Source organism: Sinocyclocheilus anshuiensis, unplaced genomic scaffold, assembly GCF_001515605.1.
Source record: "Sinocyclocheilus anshuiensis isolate Anshui unplaced genomic scaffold, SAMN03320099.WGS_v1.1 scaffold1518, whole genome shotgun sequence".
Classification (NCBI taxonomy): domain Eukaryota; kingdom Metazoa; phylum Chordata; class Actinopteri; order Cypriniformes; family Cyprinidae; genus Sinocyclocheilus; species Sinocyclocheilus anshuiensis.
Window position 1 is genome coordinate 586,584 of NW_015548194.1, and position 12,303 is coordinate 598,886.

Consider the following 12,303-nt stretch of genomic DNA (forward strand, 5'->3'; position numbering starts at 1 on the left):
GACAGAGATGAAAGATTATTCTGAGGCTTCAATAACTTTCGGTTCAGCTGAACAAACTCAAGAAAATGTTTAATAACTGAAAAGCCTGAAGAGTAAATACTTGGGATGGAATGTGTTGTTTGCCATTGTCTAATTGTTCTGATATCATGCTGAATCCCTCATCATGTTGCATGACCTGACTCAACAAATTTCACCCTAACATTATGCAAAAGTTTTTTTTCTAAACATTAATCTAGAGATGTATATTTTGGCAAAGTGTTTTAACCAATCAACTGCCATTATTAATTGGTTAAAATTAGTTAACTGACAATACATAAATAAACAAATCATAAAATATGTGATACACAAAAGCCAAATGTTTTTTTTCCCCTTGTAGTCTCACTTTTTACTGAAACAGAAAGAAATAAAAATGCCTGTGTGTGTGTGTGTGAGAGAGAGAGATAGTGTGTGTGTAAGAGCTCAAAGCCAAGACAACTTTTAATTGCATAAATAACTTCCGAACAGTTTTCCATACAAAGTAAAATGTGGCATAATTAGTTTAGTTCAGTATCACAATAATGCAACATGTTCCTCAAAGCTGACAATTAGTGAACAGAACACCTATTTCTCCAGACTTATGCTTGTCAGTCATCCATGATTTGGAAGTGATAATGAATAATAAAACAATAGCATCCCATACTTTGCTAGTCTTGCGAGAGGAGACTTGTTTCTGAGTGCAGTACGAGTGAAAGGGAGAAGCTGCACACAAAACATCTCAGGTTATTTATTTAACTCAGTTCCCTGAGAAGGGAATGAGTCACTGCATCATAGCTATGGGAATGCTTCTGTGTGAAAATGTGGGGCATTTTACCTCCAATACCACGACTGAGCTGAGAGCCTTGAGCAAGGCACCGAACCCCCAACTGCTCCCCACATCACATGGCTGCCCACTGCTCCAGGTGTGTGTTCACGGTGTGTGTGTGTGTTTGTTCACTACGCACTGCTGTGTGCGTGTGTGCACTTGGATGGGTTAAATGCAGAGCACAAATCCCGAGTATGGGATACCATACTAGGCTACATGTCACGTCACTAAAATGACACAATAAAAAATAAAAAAACTTGATTAGCTAATGTGAGGTCAGGTGATGTAGGGTGGTGCATCAACGAGACCATAAAAGGGCACCTGCATCACGGAATCCCCAGATTCCGATTTCCTGCCCAAAGTTTAGCAATATGATGCAGCATCTCGTTCCCTTCTCAGAGAGCCGATTCAGACCTGTTTAAGTTCAGACCTGTGGCATGGCGTTGACACTATGGAAATGTTAATACCATTGCCGCCAAAAGTTGGGAGGATTTATGCCACTGGCATGAGCAGTCAAACCCCTCGAGGACAGACCAAACATGTTTTTTAATGTAATCCGGTCTGGGGTGCAGAATAACTTTGACCAGTCCAGGGGCAAAATCCAAGCAGGAGGCTACTGAAAGGACCTGCAGATCTTCTGCTCTTTTCTGCTAATCTTCTGTTCCAATGCTAGCAGCAAATCCACTTTAAAGGTCAGAATCCCTGCTGAAAGGTGCTCTTACAAGAACTCCAGCACTGTAACAACCGTGCAGTGGACTGGGTTCAAGTGGAGTTGATAACACCATGACATAAAGAGCTACCATTTTAGGCCATACAGTTTCCCCGTGGAGGGAATTCTGGAGCTCTGAATAGTCTCAAAAAGTTGAGAGACAAAAATCTATGAACTGGTGCCCCTCATCTTCAGCCAAGGTTTGCAGATCCACTCGTATGCTCCATGGCGTCCAGTCTCAATGGAGCTGGAGATGTAAGGGCGAACCAGAGGGGATAGTGGGTTGACTTCTCCGAGGCGAACAAGTCCGCTCACCTGAACCTCTGTGAGAAGACAGAGAATACCTGACTGTGACTGTGATACCGTAGCTCCAGCTCATTACTGCACAGACTCAGGCTCCAAACGAATGACTGCTGTGCAGACTCGGGCTCCAAATCGTCCACTGCGATCTCAAAACTCTAATTAGGTCAACCAGAACCGGGAACACTTCTCATAACACCCAATGTACTCGTTACATCATAAGAAGAATGGCATCTACGCTAATATTAGTCTCTTTCATTATTTTTCCGAGGTCACCGTAGCCATACAGTTCCAGTCTGTATCCAGATCAGATGGTGGATCAGCACCTAGAGACGACCTCTACAGTCCTGTGGAGACCATGTCAACTAGATGAGGCCCAGAGACAGATCCCCTGCAAAGACCTCATCACCTCGACAACCATCGACACAAGACCACGGGAACCAGACGAGTCCTCTGCTCAATCTGACCTGTGTTACAACCTGGAATTAAACCACGCCATGCTGGTTTCGTCTGGCCAGAGGAGAACTGCCCCCCCGACTGAGCCTGGTTTCTCCCAAGGTTTTTTCTTCATTTCTGTCACCGATGGAGTTTTGGTTCCTTGCCACTGTCACCTTTGCCTTGCTTAGTTGGGGACGCTTGACTGATTGCACAGCCACTATTGGACGAGAGCTGAACTGGATGATGACATCACTGAATCATCAATGAACTGACTTTAACTTGGAACTTTAACTGTTTGTTATTGTCCTCTTGCATTATTGACAAACTATTTTCCTGTTTGAATACTGTAAAGCTGCTTTGACACAGTCTTGTATTGTATAAAGTGCTATACAAATAAAGGTGACTTGACTTGACTTGACCAAATGAATCACTACTGCACAGACTCGGGCTTCAAATGAAAGACTGCTGTGCAGACTCTGGCTCCAAATGACGTAATTGGAGCAAGATGACAGCGGCCATACCTGGGACACTTTGGCTTCACTTTTCTACAATGAAAGAAAATAGAGACGCATCGTCAGGGGCACCGTAACGGGGGGAAGGTTAGGACGATTCCAAGGGCCCGATGAAGGAGAGGGGGCCTGAATGCGATTTCTACCGAGGGAGACCCCAACCCCCAGTCAACCAGAAACCATAGCGGCACCCCTGCACGTATGGTGATAGCCTGGTAGAACTTTTAAATAGGAGAGTTCAGAGGGTAGAAATTGATGGGATTCTTTTTGAGGAAACAAATGTTAATAACGGAGTTCCTCAGGAACGTGTCCTAGGCCCCCTTTTGTTCTTATTATACAAAAATTATATGCAAGCTGTTTGTGATTGTAACTTGTTTTTTATATGCTGATGATTCTGCTTTACTGGTTTGTTGGTAGATTTTGGTAGAATGAAAGGGAAATGAGGTGAAGAGCTCAACAAGGTAAGAGACTGGCTCTCTGAAAATAAACTCTTATTGCATTTAGGTAAAACAGACACTATATTATTTGGGTCTAAAAGTAGAATAAGAATAGAAAACAGAGTAGCACACCTTAAAATAAAAATAGTATGGAAGACAACCAATAAAAGAGTTCCTCCATATTTTAATACATATTTTTTTCTAGGGTAAATCAGAAACATTATTATAATACTAGGCAAAGTCATCACAGTACATTGTTGTTTTAAGACTGTCTTTGGTCACAGGCCTTTTGAATACTCAGGGAGTGGAATAAGTTACCTCTGGATATTAAAAGTTTAAAATATGGCTAGTTTTAGTTTGAATGTTGGTTCTTACATTGATAAGGTTGTTTTAGTGATGAATTTGTATTAGCATTGTTACAGAGGAGGCTCCCGTACCGCCTCCTCCGCACCACCAGAGGGAACCGTCTCCCGAATATTAGTCATTCCCATTCGGACTCCAATTCCCATCACCCCTCATGCCTGGGACTGATTAATCATCCACACCTGCATCTCATATACAAACACACATATAAACCACTCACACACACAGACTCTCTGCGAAGTCTTGATTTGCCCTGGCTGTCATTTCCGAGCGTTTACCCGTGTTTGATTTTCTGTGCATCTGTTCTTGGACTGTTTCCCGTTACTCTGATTGTTATCTGCCTGCCCTGACTTGGATTGTTTCACCTGGACTCTGTTTGCTTGCCGCCTGCCCCGATCTCTCGCCTGGTACACGACTCTGTCTCAGCCTTGTCTCTGCTGTTCTCCCTTGCCGGTATTGACCCTGTATTGTCTGACTATTCTAATAAAGCTGCAAATGGATCCACACGCCTCTGACTTATCACAACAGAAGACTTCGCCACACAGCGATCCAGCAGCGGTCGTGCAACTATCTACAGAGCTAGCTGCACAGGCTACACAGCTCACCATGCACCAACACCAGCTAAACCGGCTTACTACTTTAACCGAGGAGCTGGTCAAAGCACTGCAAGGGCTCAACCTATCGTCACCCACAGCAGCCTCTCAACAGCCGCCTACTCACAGTAGCCCTCCACCATCTCGGACACCCCCAATCAGTCCGCGACTCGCTTTTCCTGAAACAGGAACCGATTCTGGTGGCCCACGTTGCTGGCGGACACAACCAAATTTATCCAGAACTGTATCACATGCAGCACATCCAAGTCTCCTAGACAGCTTCCAGCCAGTTTGCTAAATCCACTGCCCACACCACACCGACCTTGGTCCCATATCGCTATCGATTTCATCACCGACCTGCCCAAGTCTCAAGGCAACACCACCATACTCACCATCGTTGACCGCTTCTCCAAAGCCTGCCGTCTGATTCCGCCGCCTAAACTTCCCACATCCTTCGAGCAGATACTTGCTATGGGCAGAATATGCCCAAAACTCATTGAGGAAACCCTCCTCCAAATTGAGGTATGACCCCTTTCCAGTGCATCCTGGGCTTTCAACCTCCACTGTTTCCCTGGTCTGGCGAACCCACCGAATTACCTTCAGTCACAGATTGGTTGCAACACAGCGAGGAGGTCTGGGACCGGGCACATACTCACCTACTTCATGCCGTAAGGCGTCAAGAACAACAAGCTAACCGACATCGACGTCCCAGTCCCAAGTACACCCCAGGTCAATGGGTTTGGCTTTCAACCAGAGATCTATGCCTCCGACTTCCATGTAAAAAGCTCAGTCCCAGGTATGTTGGTCCCTTCAAAATTTCTAGACAAATATCTCCAGTATCATTTCGTTTAGAACTGCCCTCTAATTACCGCATTTCTCCCACATTCCATGTATCACTTCTGAAACCCGCTGGTGGTCCGAGAGGAGAGACGGAGGAGGGGGTATCACAACAAGCATATTGTGTGTATGTGTTTAATTGTGATTATAAATTTTGTAAGTGGAATTTTATTGTAATTCTGTATTTATAATACTATGCAATGCCAGTGTACAGTACCTGTCACCAGGAGTGAAATTTGTGCTTAATGAGGGATGACATTAGCATTTCTGTTGGCCATACTATCTAAAACACAAAGCAGAGTGAGACAAACAATAAGACAAACAATATGACATTAATGCAAACAGACAAGCGGCTTCCTGAAGATAAAGAAGCTGGAGATTATGTGGAGTTCTGTTTGCTTGCCGCCTGCCCCGATCTCTCGCCTGGTACACGACTCTGTCTCAGCCTTGCCTCTGCTGTTCTCCCTTGCCGGTATTGACCCTGTATTGTCTGACTATTCTAATAAAGCTGCAAATGGATCCACACGCCTCTGACTTATCACAACAAGCATATTGTGTGTATGTGTTTAATTGTGATTATACATTTTGTAAGTGGAATTTTATTGTAATTCTGTATTTATAATACTATGCAATGCCAGTGTACCTGTCACCAGGAGTGAAATTTGTGCTTAATGAGGGATGACATTAGCATTTCTGTTGGCCATACTATCTAAAACACAAAGCAGAGTGAGACAAACAATAAGACAAACAATATGACATTAATGCAAACAGACAAGCGGCTTCCTGAAGATAAAGAAGCTGGAGATTATGTGGCGTAGGTGCCCTTTTATGGTCTCACTGACACACCACACTACGTCACCTGACCTCACATCAGCCAATCAAGATTGGTGTGTTTGCACAAGTGGTTCAGATGCCGGTCACACAGAAGTGCTCCAATATAGCATCAACGCCACAAAGCAGTGCCAATGTTCCACTTAGAAAAGGGAACATAATGTGAAATAAAACTTCATCCACTCTAGAAAACAGCTTTTTATTTTATTTTATTTTATTTTTTATATAGTGTAATATTTTAATGTGACAGTAATTAGTAGAGTAATAGAGTAGCACTTCTAAAATATAAAGCAAAAATGCAGTGAATGCATAAATGAAATGCCAAACTCAAACAAATAGTTAAGGTGGGTTATTCTGTTAAATAATTAACATTCTACATACGTACAGTACACTGAACCTCAAAACAATTATTCATATATGGCATTGTACAGTATGCTGCAGTGTTCAGTCTCTGCACTGTAGGCTACAGAGCTGTGTTTCTAGGTATGCATGTTCTAGGCTATTTTGGCTCATTCTTCCTTTTTGAGGTATGAACACTGAGCTACTAACTAAAACTGATGTTTATATCATGACTAACTTTGACTGTAGTTTAACTATTTTAAGTTTTGAGTAGCATGTAGCTTGGCATTTCAGCTTTTTTAGTATTTGTACATAAATGTGTGTCTAACCACATCTAACCACACTGGAATGGTCACTGTTATGCCTTATGCTTTGATATGGTTGTTTTTGAGTAATGGCATCTTTTTATACAGAGCTCTATTGGCCACCTTCACTGTCAGCTGCTAATCGCTGTATTTCCTCTCTCTCTCAAGTCTTATTCTAGAGAATTCTGGGTGAATGTGTTTTCTAAACAGTGTAGGTGGTTTGATTTACACTTCCTGGTAATTGAACCAATTGAGACATCCAAACATCTGGATATTGTTTTGTATTCTTTTTCCATTTCAGCATTTGTTTAACTTGGGGATTTTATTTTCACCATTTGTTCTCATAACTGTGGGAATTTAATCCAGTAAATATTTTAATGATTCACAGACAAATAGTTAAAAAAACAAACAAAAAAAAGCATTTATTATTTTATTTACTGGCAGTGGCAAATTTAAAATAATTAATTTTGATTTGCAATGCCTAAACTGTCCTCAATCAGACATGCACATCACATACAGTACAGCATTTGTTTAACTTGGGGATTTTATTTTCACCATTTGTTCCCTTAACTGTGGGAATTTAATCCAGTAAATATTTTAACGATTCACAGACAAATACTTCTGTAAACATCATTTAAAAAAACAAACAAAAAAAAGCATTTATTCTTTTATTTACTGGCAGTGGCAAATTTAAAATAATTAATTTTGATTTGCAATGCCTAAACTGTCCTCAATCAGACATGCACATCACATACAGTACAGATGAACTGGAGATTTCAATGAACAGTGTGATTTTCTGTAAAATTTGCATTAGAATGGTATAAAGTACAGTAATTGTGTTTGTACATGTGTGTGTGTGTGTGTGTGTGTGTGTTTGTGGAGGGCTTTTTAGTATGATTAGTCACATTTTAAAATAGCACTGAGGTCAGGTGAACATCTGCAGAGACTGGAATATCACACACACACACACACACACACACACACACACACACACACACACACACAGTTTCCCACAATGAAACAGTGTTTGTGGAGGGCTTTTTAGTATGATTAGTCACATTTTAAAATAGCACTGAGGTCAGGTGAACATCTGCAGAGACTGGAATATCACACACACACACACACACACACACACACACACACACAGTTTCCTACAATGAATCACATCCACAATCATTAGACTGCTGGAACCTGAAAAATAAAATGCACATATGTGTGAAAAACTAGAAAATGTGGAAAACTTGCACATGCACAGTCTTGCAGACTCTGCTCCAGATGAAATATATGTGTACCGTGTGCAAAACGTAGTAGTAAATGGACAACTAAAGTATTCGATCAGCTTAACACCAACCAACACCTACAGCTAATGTCAAACATCTTAACTTAAAAATTAAAATTTGCTAAAAACTTACTGACCCTCAGGTCATCCAAGATGAGTTTGTTTCTTCATCATATTTGGAGAAATGTAGCATTGCATCAGTGTCTCAGCAATTGATCCTCTGCAGTGAATGGGTGCCGTCAGAATGAGAGTCCAAACATCTGATAAAAACGTATATAAAAACAATAATCCCCACCACTCCAGTCCATGTTAATTGATGGAATGGAGTGGTGTGGATTATTTGTGGATTGTTGTGATGTTTTCATCAGCTATTTGGACTTTCTGATGGCACCCATTCACTGCAGAATGAACATAATAGACATCTTGAATGGCCTGGGGGTGAGTATGTTTTCAGCAAATTTTAATTTGGGTGAACTATTCCTTTAAGACTAATGCTATCAACATCTTCAACACCCAGCAGCAGTCACTGAAGGAGTCCTGTTAGCCATCTAAAACATATTACACATAAAGGAGTGTGAACAGTGCATGTGCATATCAGCCTGCTGTTTATAAATAACCGCTTAATTCAATTGTTTCAATTTCCTCAGTTCAGACGGGTTTTGCTCTAGTGCTCCGCGTGCTGAATGAGAGCCTGTAATGTGTTAGTGCACGTTTGTCATTGCGGCGACAGGTTGTCAGGGAGTGAGTGATGGTAAGATGGCAGTCGAGGCTCGATGCTGTATGTGTGATTGCCGTCAGTAATTACACACCCTCTCGTCTGATTTATTAACTCTAAATGTCCTCTACAGGCCCTCTAATGAATACTCAAACCCTGTCACACTCATTTGTCTTTTATCTTGCCACCATCCCTCTCTTGTTCTCTCTCTGTCTCCTCCGTCACCGTACCGTGTTGCACTCATTGTCATATTCTTCAGTTCAGGTACGGCACAGAGGAGCAATGCAGGAATTAAAGGGATAGTTCACCTACAAATGAACATTCTGTCATTATTTATCACCCTCATCCCATTCAAAATGGTGTATGACTTTCTTTCTTGACCATTTTTAGGTGAATATTATGGCCACACATTTTCATTTAACAAAACTGACTGAGAATTGGGGCTGTCAAGCTCCATCAATCACAAAGTTCTGCAAACCACCGGCTCCTTGTACATTTCTTTGTTAACTACACTTACCGTTCAACAGTTTGGAATAATTATGACTCTTTAATGTTTTTGAAAGAAGTCTCACCAAGGCTGCATTTATTTGATCAAAACACAGACAAAAAATTCTATGTGAATCTCTGTTAAACTGTAATGTATTTCTGTGATCAAAGCTGAATTTTCAGCATCATTCCTCCAGTCTTCAGTGTCACATGATCTTCAGAAATCATTCGAATATGCTGATTTGCTGCTCAAGAAACATTTCTGATTATCATCAATGTTGAAAACCAATATTGGTTGTGCTGCCCAATATTTTTGTGTAAATCGTGATACATTTTATTTTTCAGGATTCACAGATGAATAGAAAATTCAAAAGAGCTAAACAATAATTTGAAAGCTTTAGCAGTAGTCTTAAAATCAATGCTGAAAAAAAAATTGCACTTGGCTTAAGCTAACGAAACCAACACAAAACAAATAAAAATGTAACTTTTTTGTACACTATAAATTGTGCTCTGTGAAGTATGTACACGTGTGTGCAGGATACTTTCATCCTTTCTAACATTAATCCCACAGAATCATGCTACAATTGTCTTATTTTCTCATCAGTTAACTTCATTTCATCATTCTCTGTGCGCTGTACTTCCCAATTTTTCTATTTTTGTTATCATTTCGCCTCTCATCTATTAATGCGCATGTCACTTTTCATTCTGAGCCCCTGCACCCCGGTGTCATCTGTTGACTGCATTAATTGTGTGTCTGTAGGTGTTTGTGTAATTTCCTGCGGTCGGGCGGCACTGCTCGGCACTGGCCTCAGATCATCATCTAATAAGGGCTGATGGGAGCATTCTGCCCACACACAACTGCACGCTCATTCAACTCCACTGCATTTGACTGTTCAGCCAGAGCTAGCCTGCACACACGCGAGTGGGAGAAGAGCAGCAGAGGGACGGAGTGAGTGAAGAGAGAGGCTTTTCTGCAGAGGAATTTCAAGACTGCAGCCACTCGTGACAGAGCAGGGGACCATTTCATACCATTCAAAATAAAATAAAAAAGTTTTATGAATTAGGCAAGATTTTATAATTTAACAATATTTCTTCACCAAGGCTTGATGCTTACTTTTTTTTCTCAAGGAGCATATGTGCTCCTAAGTGGAAAAATTCAGGAGTGCATTGAAAAAAACTTTAGGGGCGCATTGAAAATTTATCAAATAATGTGTTTTTCCTTAATAAATTGATACAAGGAGACATTTACAAGCAAAATGATTTATGCATTAGATACACAATGAACACTAGGTTTTTAAATATTTCTTCTTCTTCTTCCAGGACTCATTTTGAAATGTATATGTTTAACTATTGCTGGCTGCTCATTTAAATATTATCCACAAGATAAAGTAAACATTGACATAATTATTCAATAGTAGATCATAAGCAATTGACATAAATCTGCAATTGTGAACTGCTCTGAAACCGTGAACGAGTGCTGCATTCTGACTTTGAACATGCAGCAATAATAATTATTTAATAAAATCGTAGCCTTTTAAACTTTAATAATCACATTCGGCTTGTATCATGATCCCTGCTTTTCCATCTCCAAATTTAAAGACCTCTTAAAATTATAATAAAATATGTTGTTATACAATTTAAGATATTTAAGACTTTTTAAGGACCTACAGGGTCTTTTTTTACTTTTTGCACACGTGCTCCTAAATATATTTTACAGTTTGCAAACATTTATTTTTAGTTGCAAATGTGAGTGAAACACTTGCACTGTCGAGTCCTGTTAAGTGGACAGCGGTTTCTATAGTGCATTTGTTTAGACTATGTTTATGATAGTTTTGTTATGCTTTTGCATTCTTTTTTGAACCTTGAAGTCACCATTGATTGTAACTGCACGGAAAAGAGCAGCTAGTACAATTCTTAAAACAATTCTACATTGTTTGTTAAGTTGCAGAGAACATGTTTTGTTATGCTTTTGCATTCTTTTTTTAACCTTGAAGACTCTAGTCACCATTGATTGTAACTGCACGGAAAAGAGCAGCTAGTACAATTCTTAAAACAATTCTACATTGTTTGTTAAGTTGCAGAGAACATGTTAATGTTAAAAGGCACCCGTTCACACCATGGATGATAACTATAATGCTAACTATAACTATAAAGGAATGACTGCTGGAATCACTTTCAGAACATTTTTTTTTCCAGCTGATGAACCATAAAAGCATTGACAGCCAATCAGAATCCATCCAGCTTTAAAGTGGCAGAGCATTCTTAGAATAATGCCAATTTAGTTATTGTTATCTTTCTTGGTGTGAAGGGATCTTAAAAGCAGGCACACACCAGTTTTAGAAGCTTGCAAATGTTTTTCTTTTCTTGTCGGAAATGGTTGATGCTTGTATTTTAACCCTAAATGGGTTAAAATAACTTGTGGCTATAAGGAAGGGCTAGAGCTTTACAAAACCACAAGATGCATTCTGATTGGCTGTGAATAATGATGCTGCTAGCAGTTGTTGTTTGATGTGTTTTACCTGCTGCAGGTCCAGAGTCACAGTGACGTAATGGTAGTCCATCCCGTTCATGATGCTCGGGCTCTGCCACCATCTGTTAGTGCCGTCGATGGCATACTCGATGGGATGCCGCTCTACACATATGAAAAACACACTCATGAGAGACCACAGCGCATTCATCTCTGCTCATGGGCTTTATAGGGCAGAGAACACCATGTGACAACCTGAGTCAGAAAATCTAATCTATTGAAATCAAAAAGTTTACTGAATCTTATTATAATTAAATCTAATCAAATACGTTTTTTTTCTTTTCTTTTGAGTATCATATTTGATGCATCATGCTTTTATGGCTCACATAATCTGATATAGTGAGAATATGGAGGAAAAACTGCTCAATTTTATTCAGAGACTCAAACTGAGAAAAAATATGCAATTTTGGTGCAGATGCTGATATTTATATGATGAAATTCTGATGCTTGTAAAGTAAATCAATGAGATCTTTATAACAGTACAGCAGATACTGACATAAATTTACAGAAATATCAATCACCACTCTATATCTCCAATAATATGTCTTAGTAAGATATTTAAATGATCAAAACATATCGTGCAATACAATCCAAAAGCCTGCTGATCAGATTTTTCTAGAAAATGATTGATGGAGAATCAAGTAAAGCCAAGCTGCTTCAGTCCAGTAAGTGCTCATCTGGAAATATTATTAACAATATCAATGTTATTCTTATGTTTACTTCACAAAAATTAGTAAAGATGTGTGTGCGTGTGTGTGTGAGAGAGAGAGTGTGTGTGTGTGTGTCTGTGTGTG

General features: G+C 39.9%; 1 protein-coding gene across 1 annotated transcript in view; it reads right to left on the reverse strand.

Annotated features, from left to right (window-relative positions):
* lama2 (laminin, alpha 2) overlaps nucleotides 1-12,303 on the reverse strand; it is a 198,122-nt gene that overhangs the window by 146,424 nt on the left and 39,395 nt on the right. The window contains exon 3 of the mRNA XM_016439772.1: nucleotides 11,502-11,614. Coding sequence (XP_016295258.1) covers nucleotides 11,502-11,614 — 113 coding nt within the window. The remainder of the gene's footprint in view (nucleotides 1-11,501; nucleotides 11,615-12,303) is intronic.